The sequence below is a fragment of the Coregonus lavaretus genome (genome assembly GCF_964263955.1).
Source record: "Coregonus lavaretus genome assembly, chromosome: 27".
Classification (NCBI taxonomy): Eukaryota; Metazoa; Chordata; class Actinopteri; order Salmoniformes; family Salmonidae; genus Coregonus; species Coregonus lavaretus.
Genome location: NC_140014.1, coordinates 41,598,648 through 41,618,562, shown reverse-complemented (window position 1 = coordinate 41,618,562; position 19,915 = coordinate 41,598,648). Strand labels below are relative to the sequence as shown.

General features: G+C 42.7%; 1 protein-coding gene across 1 annotated transcript in view; it reads right to left on the bottom strand.

The window, feature by feature from the left end:
- Positions 1–202: 202 nt before the first annotated feature.
- pygl (phosphorylase, glycogen, liver) overlaps positions 203–19,915 on the bottom strand; it is a 31,018-nt gene continuing 11,305 nt past the window's right edge. Inside the window, exons 10-20 of the mRNA XM_084144418.1 lie at positions 19,474–19,620; positions 19,022–19,185; positions 18,225–18,339; positions 18,004–18,105; positions 15,667–15,814; positions 15,354–15,412; positions 14,785–14,926; positions 10,805–11,012; positions 9,294–9,428; positions 8,903–8,969; positions 203–1,042 (exon numbers count right to left, since the gene is read on the bottom strand). Coding sequence (XP_084000544.1) covers positions 854–1,042; positions 8,903–8,969; positions 9,294–9,428; positions 10,805–11,012; positions 14,785–14,926; positions 15,354–15,412; positions 15,667–15,814; positions 18,004–18,105; positions 18,225–18,339; positions 19,022–19,185; positions 19,474–19,620 — 1,476 coding nt within the window. The 3' untranslated portion in view covers positions 203–853. The remainder of the gene's footprint in view (positions 1,043–8,902; positions 8,970–9,293; positions 9,429–10,804; positions 11,013–14,784; positions 14,927–15,353; positions 15,413–15,666; positions 15,815–18,003; positions 18,106–18,224; positions 18,340–19,021; positions 19,186–19,473; positions 19,621–19,915) is intronic.

Sequence of the window (19,915 nt, the reverse complement as noted above, 5' to 3'; positions counted from 1 at the left end):
CATTTTAGGGGGAAGAGCGTCCTACTGTACCAACAGGAAGGAACATGGTCTGTTCATTGTCATGTCTTATGTCCTCACTGGAACTTTCATGGGGGGTGTGTGTCATGTTTGAGTCAGATTTTGTATTGCACTAGTCTTTGTCATACTTGTCAGTATTCATAATATTACTATTAAAAGTTAATAACATTAAAAAGACATCAGATCAGAGACGATTAGATTTATTTTTAAGTAACAATACTGAATATTAGAGAATTAAGGGTCACAATAAACTTTCTTGATAAATTCACTTTCAAGTACAGTTTGAGCCAGTTCTGTTCAGAATGGACCACTCACTGGCAACTGAAAGACAGGGTAAGACTTCGGTAGCAACAGTGTAGCACCTTGTATTTAGAAGATGGATTCAGAAAAATAGAACATTGTTAGTTGATGCTGAAAGTATGTAACAGACTGTTATTTTGCATCAGTTAAGTAGTCAACTGCCTTACATAAAGAGCCCCGTTTATTGAGTTAAAAAGGGGCAATCTGGGATTGGTATATAGATTTTTTGACTTGCTTTACATCATTGTAAACAAACACGGTAAAGGGTTAAAACGTTTCGATCTCATGGATGGCATGGCATCCACAGTTCCGTGTATACATTTGCGGGGTGACCACTTTGTTGTCTGAATCCCAGATTTCCCCTTTAAATAACGTCAGGCAGTCTGGGGTGATGTTTTCCCTTGGTACAGATCAAGGATCAGCTTCCCCATCTCCCAATCCTAACCGTAACCATTAAAATGGGGGGAAATGCTAAAACTGACTAGATCAGCATCTAGGGGGAAACTTCACCCTGGCCACACCACAACAGGCAGCCTCACTTCTCCCTCAGCACCCTGGCTGTCTTGTCGAGGGCCTCGCGTGGCTCATTGGGGGGTGGGATCTTCAGGTCTGTAGGCTCCACCCCCCACACCTCCGTGGCGTAGTCGGTGATGGTGCGGTCGCTAGAGAACTTTCCGGATGCAGCGATGTTCTTGATCACCATCTTGGTCCACTCCCTCGGGTTCTATAAGAAAAAACAACAACATGATAATATAAACTCAGCAAAAAAAAGAAACGTCCTCTCACTGTCAACTGCGTTTATTTTCAGCAAACTTAATGTGTAAATATTTGTATGAACACAACAAGATTCAACAACAGACATAAACTGAACAAGTTCCACAGACTTGTGACTAACAGAAATTGAATAATGTGTCCCTGAACAAAGAGGGGGTCAAAATCAAAAGTAACAGTCAGTATCTGGTGTGGCCACCAGCTGCATTAAGTACTGCAGTGCATCTCCTCCTCATGGACTGCACCAGATTTGCCTGTTCTTGCTGTGAGATGTTACCCCACTCTTCCACCAAGGCACCTGCAAGTTTCCGGACATTTCTGGGGGGAATGGCCCTAGCCCTCACCCTCTGATCCAACAGGTCCCAGACGTGCTCAATGGGATTGAGATCCGGGCTCTTCGCTGGCCATGGCAGAACACTGACATTCCTGTCTTGCAGGAAATCATGCACAGAACGAGCAGTATGGCTGGTGGCATTGTCATGCTGGAGGGTCATGTCAGGATGAGCCTGCAGGAAGGGTACCACATGAGGGAGGATGTCTTCCCTGTAACGCACAGCGTTGAGATTGCCTGCAATGACAACAAGCTCAGTCCGATGATGCTGTGACACACCGCTCCAGACCATGACGGACCTGCCACCTCCAAATCGATCCCGCTCCAGAGTACAGGCCTCGGTGTAACGCTCAATCCTTCGACGATAAATGCGAATCCGACCATCACCCCTGGTGAGACAAAACCGCGACTCATCAGTGAAGAGCACTTTTTGCCAGTCCTGTCTGGTCCAGCGACGGTGGGTTTGTGCCCATAGGCGACGTTGTTGCTGGTGATGTCTGGTGAGGACCTGCCTTACAACAGGCCTACAAGCCCTCAGTCCAGCCTCTCTCAGCCTATTGCGGACAGTCTGAGCACTGATGGAGGGATTGTGCGCTCTTGGTGTAACTCGGGCAGTTGTTGTTGCCATCCTGTACCTGTCCCGCAGGTGTGATGTTCGGATGTACCGATCCTGTGCAGGTGTTGTTACACGTGGTCTGCCACTGCGAGGACGATCAGCTGTCCGACCTGTCTCCCTGTAGCGCTGTCTTAGGCGTCTCACAGTACAGACATTGCAATTTTTTACCCTGGCCACATCTGCAGTCCTCATGCCTCCTTGCAGCATGCCTAAGGCACGTTCATGCAGATGAGCAGGGACCCTGGGCATCTTTCTTTTGGTGTTTTTCAGAGTCAGTAGAAAGGCCTCTTTAGTGTCCTAAGTTTTCATAACTGTGACCTTACTTGCCTACCGTCTGTAAGCTGTTAGTGTCTTAACGACCGTTCCACAGGTGCATGTTCATTAATTGTTTATGGTTAATTGAACAAGCATGGGAAACAGTGTTTAAACCCTTTACAATGAAGATCTGTGAAGTTATTTTGATTTTTTACGAATTAACTTTGAAAGACAGGGTCCTGAGAAGGGGACGTTTCTTTTTTTGCTGAGTTTATATTGTACCACTTTCCTTGTACATTTTGGTCATTCAGCAGAAGCTGTTATCCAGAGAAATGTACCGTCAGTACATTCAGCTAAGACAACCACATGTCAGTCATTGCAAGTAAACCTTCATTATACACTGCTCAAAAAAATAAAGGGAACACTTAAACAACACATCCTAGATCGGAATGAATGAAATAATCTTATGAAATACTTTTTTCTTTACATAGTTGAATGGGCTGACAACAAAATCACACAAAAATTATCAATGGAAATCAAATGTATCAACTCATGGAGGTCTGGATTTGGAGTCACCCTCAAAATTAAAGTGGAAAACCATACTACAGGCTGATCCAACTTTGATGTAATGTCCTTAAAACAAGTCAAAATGAGGCTCAGTAGTGTGTGTAGCCTCCACGTGCCTGTATGACCTCCCTACAACGCCTGGGCATGCTCCTGATGAGGTGGCGGATGGTCTCCTGAGGGATCTCCTCCCAGACCTGGACTAAAGCATCCGCCAACTCCTTGGACAGTCTGTGGTGCAACGTGGCGTTGGTGGATGGAGCGAGACATGATGTCCCAGATGTGCTCAATTGGATTCAGGTCTGGGGAACGGGTGGGCCAGTCCATAGCATCAATGCCTTCCTCTTGCAGGAACTGCTGACACACTCCAGCCACATGAGGTCTAGCATTGTCTTGCATTAGGAGCAACCCAGGGCCAACCGCACCAGCATATGGTCTCACAAGGGGTCTGAGGATCTCATCTCGGTACCTAATGGCAGTCAGGCTACCTCTGGCGAGCACATGGAGGGCTGTGCGGCCCCCCAAAGAAATGCCACCCCACACCATGACTGACCCACCGCCAAACCGGTCATGCTGGAGGATGTTGCAGGCAGCAGAACATTCTCCACGGCGTCTCCAGACTCTGTCACGTGCTCAGTGTGAACCTGCTTTCATCTGTGAAGAGCACAGGGCGCCAGTGGCGAATTTGCCAGTCTTGGTGTTCTCTGGCAAATGCCAAACGTCCTGCACAGTGTTGGGCTGTAAGCACAAGCCCCACCTGTGGACGTCGGGCCCTCATACCACCCTCATGCAGTCTGTTTCTGACCGTTTGAGCAGACACATGCACATTTGTGGCCTGCTGGAGGTCATTTTGCAGGGCTCTGGCAGTGCTCCTCCTGCTCCTCCTTGCACAAAGGTGGAGGTAGCGGTCCTGCTGCTGGGTTGTTGCCCTCCTACGGCCTCCTCCACGTCTCCTGATGTACTGGCCTGTCTCCTGGTAGCGCCTCCATGCTCTGGACACTACGCTGACAGACACAGCAAACCTTCTTGCCACAGCTCGCATTGATGTGCCATCCTGGATGAGCTGCACTACCTGAGCCACTTGTGTGGGTTGTAGACTCCGTCTCATGCTACCACTAGAGTGAAAGCACCGCCAGCATTCAAAAGTGACCAAAACATCAGCCAGGAAGCATAGGAACTGAGAAGTGGTCTGTGGTCACCACCTGCAAAACCAGTCCTTTATTGGGGGTGTCTTGCTAATTGCTTATAATTTCCACCTGTTGTCTATTCCATTTGCACAACAGCATGTGAAAGGTATTGTCAATCAGTGTTGCTTCCTAAGTGGACAGTTTGATTTCACAGAAGTGTGATTGACTTGGACTTACATTGTGTTGTTTAAGTGTTCCCTTTATTTTTTTGAGCAGTATATAATGATGACACTTATACACTTTGGTCCAATAGGACTTGCAGTACAGTGAGTGCATACATGTTTAGGGTAGCATGTGATCCCTGTGGGAATTGAACCCACAACTTTGGTACTGCTAACACCACTGTCGTACCTACTGTGCCACAAAGGACAACAATAGAATGGTAATTGTGCCCAGACGTATCTTTTATGCTGTATGATCCGTATCAGGCTCTATTGTAATATTTTATGCTGTATGATCCGTATCAAGCTCTATTGTAATATTTTATGCTGTATGATCCGTATCAGGCTCTATTGTAATATTTTATGCTGTATGATCCGTATCAGGCTCTATTGTAATATTTTATGCTGTATGATCCGTATCAGGCTCTATTGTAATATTTTCTGCAGTATGATCCGTATCAAGCTCTATTGTAATATTTTATGCGGTATGATCCGTATCAGGCTCTATTGTAATATTTTATGCAGTATGATCCGTATCAGGCTCTATTGTAATATTTTATGCTGTATGATCCGTATCAGGCTCTATTGTAATATTTTATGCGGTATGATCCGTATCAGGCTCTATTGTAATATTTTATGCTGTATGATCCGTATCAGGCTCTATTGTAATATTTTATGCTGTATGATCCGTATCAGGCTCTATTGTAATATTTTATGCGGTATGATCCGTATCAGGCTCTATTGTAATATTTTATGCGGTATGATCCGTATCAGGCTCTATTGTAATATTTTATGCAGTATGATCTGTATCAGGCTCTATTGTAATCAGGCTCCAGCAGCAGACCACCATGCATCCCACTGCTGGCTTGCCTCTGAAGCTAAGCAGGGTTGGTCCTGGTCGGTCCCTGGATGGGAGACCAGATGCTGCTGGATGTGGTGTTGGAGGGCCAGTAGGAGGCACTCAAACAAAACAACATCCCAGGGCAGTGACTGGGGACATTACCCTGTGTAGGGTGCAGTCTATCAGATGGGATGTTAAACGGGTGTCCTGACTCTCTGTGGTCACTAAAGATCCCATGGTGGCCTCCCGAGTGGCACAGCGGCCTAAGGTTTAAAAAAAGATCCCATGGCACTTATCGTAAGAGTAGAGGTGTTAACCCCGGTGTCCTGGCTAAATTCACAATGTGGCCCTCATACCATCATGACCACCTAATCACCCCCAGCTTCCAATTGGCTCATTCATCCCCCCCTCCTCTCCCCTGTAACTATTCCCCAGGTCGTTGCTGTAAATGAGAATGTGTTCTCACTCAACTTACCTGGGAAAATAAAACAATATTTTCTGCAGTATGATCCATATCCACGTTATTAGTGAGAGGTACATGGGGGATAATGATGATTACCTGATATAGTTGTTATTAGCTAGAGGTACATGGGGGATAATGATGATTACCTGATATAGTTGTTATTAGCTAGAGGTACATGGGGGATAATGATGATTACCTGATATAGTTGTTATTAGCTAGAGGTACATGGGGGATAATGATGATTACCTGATATAGTTGTTATTAGCTAGAGGTACATGGGGGATAATGATTACCTGATATAGTTGTTATTAGCTAGAGGTACATGGGGGATAATGATGATTACCTGATATAGTTGTTATTAGCTAGAGGTGCACGGGGGATAATGATGATTACCTGATATAGTTGTTATTAGCTAGAGGTACACGGGGGATAATGATGATTACCTGATATAGTTGTTATTAGCTAGAGGTACATGGGGGATAATGATGATTCCCTGATATAGTTGTTATTAGCTAGAGGTACATGGGGGATAATGATGATTACCTGATATAGTTATTAGCTAGAGGTACATGGGGGATAATGATGATTCCCTGATATAGTTGTTATTAGCTAGAGGTACATGGGGGATAATGATGATTACCTGATATAGTTATTAGCTAGAGGTACATGGGGGATAATGATGATTACCTGATATAGTTGTTATTAGCTAGAGGTACATGGGGGATAATGATGATTACCTGATATAGTTGTTATTAGCTAGAGGTACATGGGGGATAATGATGATTACCTGATATAGTTGTTATTAGCTAGAGGTACATGGGGGATAATGATGATTACCTGATATAGTTGTTATTAGCTAGAGGTACATGGGGGATAATGATGATTACCTGATATAGTTGTTATTAGCTAGAGGTACATGGGGGATAATGATTACCTGATATAGTTGTTATTAGCTAGAGGTACATGGGGGATAATGATGATTACCTGATATAGTTGTTATTAGCTAGAGGTACATGGGGGATAATGATTACCTGATATAGTTGTTATTAGCTAGAGGTACATGGGGGATAATGATGATTACCTGATATAGTTGTTATTAGCTAGAGGTACACGGGGGATAATGATGATTACCTGATATAGTTGTTATTAGCTAGAGGTACATGGGGGATAATGATAATTACCTGATATAGTTGTTATTAGCTAGAGGTACATGGGGGATAATGATTACCTGATATAGTTGTTATTAGCTAGAGGTACATGGGGGATAATGATGATTACCTGATATAGTTGTTATTAGCTAGAGGTACACGGGGGATAATGATGATTACCTGATATAGTTGTTATTAGCTAGAGGTACATGGGGGATAATGATGATTACCTGATATAGTTGTTATTAGCTAGAGGTACACGGGGGATAATGATGATTACCTGATATAGTTGTTATTAGCTAGAGGTACATGGGGGATAATGATGATTACCTGATATAGTTGTTATTAGCTAGAGGTACATGGGGGATAATGATGATTACCTGATATAGTTGTTATTAGCTAGAGGTACATGGGGGATAATGATGATTACCTGATATAGTTGTTATTAGCTAGAGGTACATGGGGGATAATGATGATTACCTGATATAGTTATTAGCTAGAGGTACATGGGGGATAATGATGATTACCTGATATAGTTGTTATTAGCTAGAGGTACATGGGGGATAATGATGATTACCTGATATAGTTGTTATTAGCTAGAGGTACATGGGGGATAATGATGATTACCTGATATAGTTGTTATTAGCTAGAGGTACATGGGGGATAATGATGATTACCTGATATAGTTGTTATTAGCTAGAGGTACATGGGGGATAATGATGATTACCTGATATAGTTGTTATTAGCTAGAGGTGCATGGGGGATAATGATTACCTGATATAGTTGTTATTAGCTAGAGGTACATGGGGGATAATGATAATTACCTGATATAGTTGTTATTAGCTAGAGGTACATGGGGGATAATGATGATTACCTGATATAGTTGTTATTAGCTAGAGGTACATGGGGGATAATGATGATTACCTGATATAGTTGTTATTAGCTAGAGGTGCATGGGGGATAATGATTACCTGATATAGTTGTTATTAGCTAGAGGTACATGGGGGATAATGATGATTACCTGATATAGTTATTAGCTAGAGGTACATGGGGGATAATGATGATTACCTGATATAGTTATTAGCTAGAGGTACATGGGGGATAATGATGATTACCTGATATAGTTGTTATTAGCTAGAGGTACATGGGGGATAATGATGATTACCTGATATAGTTGTTATTAGCTAGAGGTACATGGGGGATAATGATGATTACCTGATATAGTTATTAGCTAGAGGTACATGGGGGATAATGATGATTACCTGATATAGTTGTTATTAGCTAGAGGTACATGGGGGATAATGATAATTACCTGATATAGTTGTTATTAGCTAGAGGTACATGGGGGATAATGATGATTACCTGATATAGTTGTTATTAGCTAGAGGTGCATGGGGGATAATGATTACCTGATATAGTTGTTATTAGCTAGAGGTACATGGGGGATAATGATGATTACCTGATATAGTTGTTATTAGCTAGAGGTACATGGGGGATAATGATGATTACCTGATATAGTTGTTATTAGCTAGAGGTACACGGGTGATAATGATGATTACCTGATATAGTTGTTATTAGCTAGAGGTACATGGGGGATAATGATGATTACCTGATATAGTTATTAGCTAGAGGTACATGGGGGATAATGATGATTACCTGATATAGTTGTTATTAGCTAGAGGTACATGGGGGATAATGATGATTACCTGATATAGTTGTTATTAGCTAGAGGTACATGGGGGATAATGATGATTACCTGATATAGTTATTAGCTAGAGGTACATGGGGGATAATGATGATTACCTGATATAGTTGTTATTAGCTAGAGGTACATGGGGGATAATGATAATTACCTGATATAGTTGTTATTAGCTAGAGGTACATGGGGGATAATGATGATTACCTGATATAGTTGTTATTAGCTAGAGGTACATGGGGGATAATGATGATTACCTGATATAGTTGTTATTAGCTAGAGGTGCATGGGGGATAATGATTACCTGATATAGTTGTTATTAGCTAGAGGTACATGGGGGATAATGATGATTACCTGATATAGTTGTTATTAGCTAGAGGTACATGGGGGATAATGATTACCTGATATAGTTGTTATTAGCTAGAGGTACATGGGGGATAATGATGATTACCTGATATAGTTGTTATTAGCTAGAGGTACATGGGGGATAATGATGATTACCTGATATAGTTGTTATTAGCTAGAGGTACACGGGTGATAATGATGATTACCTGATACAGTTGGCTGACTTTCTCCTGGCTCTTTATGTAGTCCTCATAGTCTGCAAACACCTTGAATCTGAAGAAACAGACAGTCAATGCCAAGACTCAGGAAGGACAGGAGGGACCACAGCAGCCAACAGTCCTGTAGCCATACAAATCACATTTCCAGAACGGAACATTCCCATTCAAATCATAATGTTCTGCGAAGTGTGTTGCAGTCAACGTTCCAGTCAAATTGACATGAGCGGCGTTCCTTGACCCTTCTGGTAATGGTATTCCCGCATCCCAAATGGCACCCTATTCCCTATACAGTACACTACTTATGAACAGGGCCTATAGGTATGAAGGTAGTGCACTATCTAGGGAACAGGGTGCCATTTGGGGTTGAGCCGCTACCCACCGGTCATGGTTGAAGAGCATGTTGGTGACGTCTTTGAAGAGGTCTGGTTGTTTGGGGCTGAAGAATCCACCGTTGATCTGATCAATGACCTGCTTCAGTTCTGGAATCTTCTTATAATACGTCATGGCGTCGTAGCTTAGAGGAGAGAATAGAGTAGCAAGGTTTCTCACAACAGACATCATAGTCACCTCTCTAAATTACAGGTTTACAACAGAGCAACTTCCCGTTCAACCAAAATTGGTAAACAATGTGTTAATGTATGACGCACTCAATAAAATCGTACATTTTGTCAAGTTTCTGATTGAGTTTAGCGTCACCCAACTTTATGGCATTGTTGATGTGACGTTCCATTAAGTAGATCCCATAGACAGAATAGTATTAGATATCTTTGGGAAAACAAACCCTACCCTCTATGTCCCTCTCTCTGTGTGTTACCCCTCTATGTCCCTCTCTCTGTGTGTTACCCCTCTATGTCCCTCTCTCTGTGTGTTACCCCTCTATGCCCCTCTCTCTGTGTGTTACCCCTCTATGCCCCTCTCTCTGTGTGTTACCCCTCTATGTCCCTCTCTCTGTGTGTTACCCCTCTATGTCCCTCTCTGTGTGTTACCCCTCTATGTCCCTCTCTGTGTGTTACCCCTCTATGTCCCTCTCTCTGTGTGTTACCCCTCTATGTCTCTCTCTGTGTGTTACCCCTCTATGTCCCTCTCTGTGTGTTACCCCTCTATGTCCCTCTCTCTGTGTGTTACCCCTCTATGTCCCTCTCTCTGTGTGTTACCCCTCTATGTCCCTCTCTCTGTGTGTTACCCCTCTATGTCCCTCTCTCTGTGTGTTACCCCTCTATGTCCCTCTCTCTGTGTGTTACCCCTCTATGTCCCTCTCTCTGTGTGTTACCCCTCTATGTCCCTCTCTCTCTGTGTGTTACCCCTCTATGTCCCTCTCTCTCTGTGTGTTACCCCTCTATGTCCCTCTGTGTGTTACCCCTCTATGTCTCTCTGTGTGTTACTCCTCTATGTCCCTCTCTCTGTGTGTTACCCCTCTATGTCCCTCTCTCTGTGTGTTACCCCTCTATGTCCCTCTCTGTGTGTTACCCCTCTATGTCCCTCTCTCTGTGTGTTACCCCTATGTCCCTCTCTCTGTGTGTTACCCCTCTATGTCCCTCTCTCTGTGTGTTACCCCTCTATGTCCCTCTCTCTGTGTGTTACCCCTCTATGTCCCTCTCTCTGTGTGTTACCCCTCTATGTCCCTCTCTCTGTGTGTTACTCCTCTATGTCCCTCTCTGTGTGTTACCCCTCTATGTCCCTCTCTGTGTGTTACCCCTCTATGTCCCTCTCTCTCTGTGTGTTACCCCTCTATGTCCCTCTCTCTGTGTGTTACTCCTCTATGTCCCTCTCTGTGTGTTACCCCTCTATGTCCCTCTCTGTGTGTTACCCCTCTATGTCCCTCTCTGTGTGTTACCCCTCTATGTCCCTCTCTGTGTGTTACCCCTCTATGTCCCTCTCTCTGTGTGTTACCCCTCTATGTCCATCTCTGCCACGTCCTCCACCCTCATGCCGAAGATGAACATGTTCTCCTCTCCAGCCTCCTCGGCCATCTCTACATTAGCTCCGTCCATGGTGCCGATGGTAAGCGCTCCGTTCAGCATGAACTTCATGTTCCCAGTGCCCGATGCCTCCGTTCCAGCTGTGGAGATCTGCTCAGACAGGTCCGTGGCTGGGATTACTGTAGTGACAGAAAAACGGATACATCTCTAATACATGATAGTGTATTTATGTGTCCCAGATAGTACCTTGTTCCCTTCATAGAGCACTACTTTTGACCAGAACCAGATTTACCTTTACATTGATCATGTTAGTCATTCAGCAGACGCTCTTATCCAGAACCACGTAAAAGGAGCAATTAGGGTTAAGTGCCTTGCTCAAGGGCACAGACATATTTTTCACCTAGTCGGCTTGGGGATTCAAACCAGCGACCTTTCGGTTATTGGCCCAGTGCTCTTAACCGCTAGGCTACCTGCCGCATTTGGGACGCACATATAGAGATACCTGTATCTAATAGAGTAACTGCCAAAATAAAAGGAAACGCTTGAGTAAATGAGGGACACAAAGTATATTGAAAGCAGGTGCTTCCACACAGGTGTGGTTCCATGAGTTAATTAAGCAATTAACATCCCATCATGCTTAGGGTCATGTAAGCAGGCCATTATTTTGGCTACGCCCCCATAGGATGACAATTCCCTCATCCACAGGGCACGAGTTGTCACTAAATGGTTTGACGAGCTTCAAAATGATGTAAACCATATGCCATGGCCGTCTCAGTCACCAGACCTCAACCCAATTCAACACTTATGGGAGATTCTGGAGCGGCGCCTGAGACAGCGTTTTCTACCATCATCAACAAAACACACCGAATTATGGAATTTCTCGTGGAAGAATGTTGTCGCATCCCTCCGATAGAGTTCTAGACATTTGTCAAATCTATGCCAAGGTACATTGAAGCTGTTCTGCCTCGTGGTGTCTCGACACCCTTTTTAAAAAAGACACTTTATGTTGGTGTTTCCTTTATTTTGGCCAGTTACCTGTACATCTCTAATACTCCCACAAGGATAATGATGATACTTTTCCCCTGAAAGTAAATATTAAATGGTGGCAGCATCATGTTATGGGTATGCTAGTCACTGGCAGGGACTGGAGAGTTTGTCAGGATCCAAATAAATATGAAAGGAGACAAGACCGTGTAAAAAGGTTAAGAGGAAAACCCGACGTAGTCTTCTGAAAACCCTGGGGTAGAGTTTTATTTTTCAGCTGGAAAATTACACAAATTGTAATGCCAAAAACAATGCAAAATGGCTTTCCAAGTGGTATTATTAGCTCCTGAATGGTCCAGTCTCAGCCCCGACTTAAATCTGCTTGAAAATCAGAGACAAGGTTTGAATATTGCTGTCCATCAATGATTCCCAACCAAATTTACTGAGCTTGAGCAATTTTGACAAAAACAAGGTATATATATATATATATTGTCCTAAAAGTTGTTCAAGGTTGGTAGACTCTTATTCAAAAAAATTAAGTCTGGGGTGTGAAGACATTCGCAATCAAGACAGCTTCCCATTTGATTTAGTATTCATTTGGAAGATTTTCTAGAATATTTATTTCACTTTGAAAATGTGAATTAAATTATGTAGATTGGTAGGGGGGGGGGGGGGGGGAAATAAATTACATTTAATCCCTTTAGATTGAATTTTAAGGCAGCTAAATGTGAAGACTGCAGACTTTCACTAGCGACTGTAGATAAATATCCAGTGCCTTTCTCAGCCAGGGAGACCCTGTAGTTCTCCAGATAGAGATACACTGAGTATACAAAACATTAGGAACACCTGCTTTTTCCATGACAGACTGACCAGGTGAAAACTTTGATCTCTTATTATTTTATTTATTTATTTTTTGTCATTTAGAAGACGCTCTTATCCAGAGCGACTTACAGGAGCAATTAGGGTTAAGTGCCTTGCTCAAGGGCACACCGACAGATTTTTCATCTAGTCGGCTCAGGGATTAGAACCAGCGACCTTTCGGTTACTGGCACAATGCTCTTAACCACTAAGCTATTGAGGTCATTGTTAAATCCACTTCAAATCAGTGTAGATGAAGGGGAGGAGACAGGTTAAAGAAGGATTTTTAAGCCTTGAGACAAGGATTGTGTATGTGTGCCATTCAGAGGGTGAATGGGCAAGGCAAAATATTGAAGTGCCTTTGAACGGGGTATGGTAGTAGGTGCCAGGCGCACCGATTTGTGTGTCAAGAACTGCAATGCTGCTGGGTTTTTCACACTCAACAGTTTCCCGTGTGTATCAAGAATGCGCCACCACCCAAAGGACATCCAGCCAACAAGACAACTGTGGGAAGCATTGGAGTCAACATGGGCCAACATCCCTGTGGAACGCTTTCAACACCTTGTAGAGTCCATGCCCCAACGAATTGACACTCAGTGCATAGTAGATATATACAGTACCTTTCTCCAGGTAGATATATAGTAGATAGATACAGTACCTTTCTCCAGGTAGATATATAGTAGATAGATACAGTACCTTTCTCCAGATAGATATATACAGTACCTTTCTCCAGGTAGATAGATATAGATACAGTACCTTTCTCCAGGTAGATATATAGTAGATAGATACAGTTCCTTTCTCCAGATAGATATATAGTAGATAGATACAGTTCCTTTCTCCAGATAGATATATAGTATATAGATACAGTACCTTTCTCCAGATAGATATATAGTATATAGATACAGTACCTTTCTCCAGATAGATACAGTACCTTTCTCCAGATAGATATATAGTAGATAGATACAGTACCTTTCTCCAGATAGATATATAGTAGATAGATACAGTACCTTTCTCCAGATAGATATATACAGTACCTTTCTCCAGGTAGATAGATATAGATACAGTACCTTTCTCCAGGTAGATATATAGTAGATAGATACAGTACCTTTCTCCAGGTAGATATATAGTAGATAGATACAGTACCTTTCTCCAGATAGATATATACAGTACCTTTCTCCAGGTAGATAGATATAGATACAGTACCTTTCTCCAGGTAGATATATAGTAGATAGATACAGTTCCTTTCTCCAGGTAGATATATAGTAGATAGATACAGTACCTTTCTCCAGGTAGATATATAGTAGATAGATACAGTACCTTTCTCCAGATAGATATATACAGTACCTTTCTCCAGATAGATATAGATACAGTACCTTTCTCCAGGTAGATAGATATAGATACAGTACCTTTCTCCAGGTAGATATATAGTAGATAGATACAGTTCCTTTCTCCAGATAGATATATAGTAGATAGATACAGTACCTTTCTCCAGATAGATATATACAGTACCTTTCTCCAGGTAGATAGATATAGATACAGTACCTTTCTCCAGGTAGATATATAGTAGATAGATACAGTTCCTTTCTCCAGGTAGATATATAGTAGATAGATACAGTTCCTTTCTCCAGGTAGATATATAGTAGATAGATACAGTACCTTTCTCCAGGTAGATATATAGTAGATAGATACAGTACCTTTCTCCAGATAGATATATACAGTACCTTTCTCCAGATAGATATAGATACAGTACCTTTCTCCAGGTAGATAGATATAGATACAGTACCTTTCTCCAGGTAGATATATAGTAGATAGATACAGTTCCTTTCTCCAGATAGATATATAGTAGATAGATACAGTACCTTTCTCCAGATAGATATATACAGTACCTTTCTCCAGGTAGATAGATATAGATACAGTACCTTTCTCCAGGTAGATATATAGTAGATAGATACAGTTCCTTTCTCCAGATAGATATATAGTAGATAGATACAGTTCCTTTCTCCAGGTAGATATATAGTAGATATATACAGTACCTTTCTCCAGATAGATATATAGTAGATAGATACAGTACCTTTCTCCAGATAGATATATAGTAGATAGATACAGTACCTTTCTCAGCCAGAGAGACCCTGTAGTTCTCCAGGTAGATGACCTTCAGCTTGCTGCCCACCACAGGGTCATTGTTGACCACCTCCCCCACAGCTGTGATCAGCTTGATGATCATCTTGGCCATGTGGTACCCTGGAGCAGCCTGTAGGGGGAGACAGGATCTTTCTCAATTTAGTTTTCCTCCATTCCTGGGAGGTGCATCCAAAATGGTACCCTTTTCCCTATATAGTGCACTACGTTTGACCAGGGCCCCTAGAGTTCCATTTAATTTCACTAGGGTGTCCCCTCTCTTCACCTCCTTCTCAAAACGCATCTGAGGAGAAGATCCACAGTTCCTCCCCTCAAGCTTTTCCTCCAATGCGTTTTGAAACCGAGGGAAGAGGCTACAAGGAATAAATTAAAGACACAGGGAGAATCTCAATTGCATTTCCTGGATTCCTCGTGTCCTCTCTCCTTCTCAAAACCCATTGGATGAGAAGGTCAGAGGTCCCTCCCTCTTTCCGATATTGAGAAAGAGTCCTAGGCTACTCCTGTAAATGGGTTTTGAGTTGAGTGAGTCCCGTACGTACCTTCCCACCAATGATCACAGTCCGGGGAACAAAAGGTGCTTTTGGGTTCTTCTTGATACCTTCAAAAAAACAAAACAAATCAACTAAACATTTGATCAGATTTTAAAAAAAAGGTGGTGTTAATTATTACACGCCTAAATAAAGCCTTCATAACTCTCTATTGGGCCTACGTAGAAGCTTCACAGATCATTTATAACCAAGGGTCATCCATAAGGCAGGGAGGAGAATAAATGCGTCCCAAAATGACACACTATCCCCCCCCCAAACTAGTGCACTATATAGGGAGCCATTTGGGAAGCAACTTAGGACGTACGGTTGTACACGGTGACGATGTGAAGGCAGTTGAGGAGCTGACGCTTGTACTCATGGATCCTCTTGACGTGGACGTCAAACATGGAGAACGGGTTGATTTCCACCGCGTACTCTTTCTCCAGGTACTGGGAAAACTTATCCTTGTTATCCTGGAGCACAGAAATACATGGACTTGATACAAAAATGGCATTGTATTCCCATTTTAGTGAACACACTCCCTGTGACCATGGCCCCTAATACGTCTGACCATGGAGCAGCCTGAAGGGGGAGACAGGATCTTTCTCAATTTAGCTTTCCTCCATTCCTGGGTTGCATCCAAAAATGGTACCATTTTTCCTATATAGTGCCACTATATAATAACTAGGCCCATAGGGGTCAGACCAGGGTCAGAAGTAGTGTATTTGGGGCGTAACCCTGTTCAAACAATGGGATCAGTTTGATAGGATGATCTTATGAAATAGTAGCATCAGCATCATGCTCTGTGTACCAAGGAAAAAAAAATGTTCTGCTAGATTATATTGTCAACTTCCTGCCTGCTCTGCGTTGCATGAAATTACACTACCAGTCAAAAGTTTGGACACACCTACTCATTCAAGGGTTTTTCTTTATTTTTTACTATTTTCTACATTGTAGAATAATAGTGAAGACATCAAAACTATGAAATAACACATATGGAATCATGTAGTAACCAAAAAAAAGTGTGAAACAAATCAAAATATATTTTATATTTGAGATTCTTCAAATAGCCACCCTTCGCCAAATAGCTTTGCACACTCTTGGCATTCTCTCAACCAGCTTCATGAGGTAGTCACCTGGAATGCATTTTAATTAACAGGTGTGCCTTCTTAAAAGTTAATTTGTGGAATTTCTTTCCTTCTTAATGCGTTTGAGCCAATCAGTTGTGTTGTGACAAGGTAGGGCAGCTCAAATAAGCAAAGAGAAATGACAGTCCATTATTACTTTAAGCCAATATGGAACATTTCAAGAACTTTGAATGTTTCTTCAAATGCAGTCGCAAAAACCATCAAGTGCTATGATGAAACTGGCTCTTATGCGGACCACCACAGGAATGGAAGACCCAGAGTTACCTCTGCTGCAGAGGATAAGTTAGAGTTGCCAGCCTCAGAAATTGCAGCCCAAATAAATGTTTCACAGAGTTCAAGTCACAGACACATCTCAACATCAACTGTTCAGAGGGGACTGCGTGAATCAGGCCTTCATGGTCGAATTGCTGCAAAGAAACCACTACTAAAGGACACCAATAAGAAGAAGAGACCTGTTTGTTCCAAGAAACACGAGCAATGGACATTAGACCAGTGGAAATTTGTCCTTTGGTCTGGAGTCCAAATTGAAGATTTTTGGTTCCAACCGCCGTGTCTTTGTGAGACGCGGTGTGGGTGAACGGATGATATCCGCATGTGTATTTCCCACCGTAAAGCAAGGAGGAGGAGGTGTTATGGTGTGGGGATGCTTTGCTGGTGACACTGTCTGTGATTTATTTGGAATTCAAGGCACACTTAACCAGCATGGCTACCACAGCATTCTGCAGCGATACGCTATCCCATCTGGTTTGGGCTTAGTGAGACTATCATTTGTTTTTCAACAGGACAATGACCAAACACACCTTCAGGCTGTGTAAGGGCTATTTTACCAAGAAGGAGAGTGACGAGTGCTGCATCAGATGACCTGGCCTCCACAATCCCCCGACCTCAACCCAATTGAGATGGTTTGGAATGAGTCAGACGGCAGAGTGAAGGAAAAGCAGCCAACAAGTGCTCAGCATATGTGGGAACTCAAGACTGTTGGAAAAGCATTCCAGGTGAAGCTGGTTGAGAGAAAGCCAAGAGTGTGCAAAGCTGTCATCAAGGCAAAGGGTGGCTATTTGAAGAATCTCAAATACAAAATATATATATTTGTTTAACACTTTTTGGGTTACTACATGATTCCATATGTGTTATTTCATAGTTTTGATGTCTTCACTATTATTCTACAATGTAGAAAATAGTAAAAATAAAGAAAAACCCTTGAATGAGTAGGTGTCTCCAAACTTTTGACTGTTACTGTCAACTTCCTGTCTGCTCTGCGTTGCATGGAATTAAGAGTTCCACACTGATGTGTATTCAGTGTATTTATTCAGTTGGTTGGATTGTTTGCCTGGCTGTTGTGTTTATCTATGGGGGTAATTTTCTGCCAATATTACTATTGGGAAATGGCATGGTTCTTCAGAACAGTAAATACAGAGAGTAGAACTCACAAATATGCACCATGATACGTTATAGTTCATGCGTATGGACCGTTGTTAATGAAGGGGTGGGGAGACAGATATGATAAGCTTTACCTGCTTGACTTTAGAGACGTCTCTAATGAAGGCATCATCATCTACCAGCTCATTGAGCTTCTGTAACTGGCTGAGGTCCTTCACATATTCCTCCCCAATGGCCTAGAAACATGTAGACAAAGTACATGAACGTGACATAGAAAATTAGCAAAGAAAATGGCATTCAAAGATTCAGGAATATCAAAGACATAAAAACGGCCAATCAAAGATGCCAATCAAACCTCAGCAATGAGCTCAGCCAATCCCGGGTTACAGAGGAGGAGCCAGCGTCTAGGAGTGATGCCATTGGTCTTGTTCTGGAACTTCTCCGGTTCTAATTCGCTGAAGTCTCGGAACCTTTCAAAACAAAATATTAAATATATTTTAGAATCTAGAAGGATGCTACTAGAAGACAGTAGAATTGTGTTCAATAAGGTCCACTGTAGCAAATCAACAATGTTTCAGACTGAAGAGAATACAGTAGAGATAAACCATCAGAGAGAATGCTGCTACTGTCAGGGAGAATACAGTAGAGATGAACCATCAGAGAGAATGCTGCTACTATCAGGGAGAATACAGTAGAGATTAACCATCAGAGTGAATGCTGCTACTATCAGGGAGAATACAGTAGAGATGAACCATCAGAGAGAATGCTGCTACTATCAGGGAGAATACAGTAGAGATGAACCATCAGAGAGAATGCTGCTACTATCAGGGAGAATACAGTAGAGATGAACCATCAGAGAGAATGCTGCTACTATCAGGGAGAATACAGTAGAGATGAACCATCAGAGAGAATGCTGCTACTATCAGGGAGAATACAGTAGAGATGAACCATCAGAGAGAATGCTGCTACTATTAGGGAGAATACAGTAGAGATGAACCATCAGAGAGAATGCTGCTACTATCAGGGAGAATACAGTAGAGATGAACCATCAGAGAGAATGCTGCTACTATCAGGGAGAATACAGTAGAGATGAACCATCAGAGAGAATGCTGCTACTATCAGGGAGAATACAGTAGAGATGAACCATCTTACACATCAGTCTTGATGATGTTGGAGTGTATCTCAGCGACTCCGTTGACGGCGTGAGATCCCACGATGCACAGGTGGGCCATGTTGACCCTCTTGCCCCCGTCCTCCTCGATCAGAGACATCCTGCGTATCCGATCCACGTCCTCTGGGAAGAGAGCCGAAATCCCCTGGAGCAACACCATAAAACAAACTCTGTCAGCTGGTCCCAATCCGCTCCATATCCCTCCTAAACCATATGATGCTGCAGATCTGAACAGTCCGCTTATAGGCACAGTACAAGCGGCATGTATATGGATGAATTAGGGCCAAGGAGGAGGAGTGGGGAGTTAAGGTGGACCGGATGAGTGTCCATTCGTCTTGTAAGGGGGACATATTTCAAGTCATTCAGTATCAACGTCTATAATAGTACATCAGTTAGAATACCACCCACTGAACCCAGTCTATACAGTACGTACGTCCAGATGTCCCTGGTTGATCCTGTAGATGATCTGGAGGTGTCTGGGCAGCAGTGTCTCCAGCAAGCTAACGGGCCAGCGCTCCAGAGCCTCAGGGAGCACCGTGTGGTTGGTGTACGCAAAGGTCCGCTTGGTGATGTCCCACGCCTGACAGGAAAGAGCAAATGGTTCTAATAAACACAGTGCACACTGAATGAAATGGCCTTGTGGCCCCAGATCCGTTATCGTGCTGCATAGCCAACTCCCTGTGGTTGTACACTGCCAGGCTACGACAGACGAGGCCCTTGAAACGAGTTCTATGAGATAAAGGTGCTTCAGGGTGTTGTGCTGCACGGCTTTCACTCATTTACCCAACATACTGGACACACGGACTTATTATACAAGTTACACAAAAGTTTAGTGGTTTGATTTTCATACAAGAAATATAAAAAAGTTTCATCTC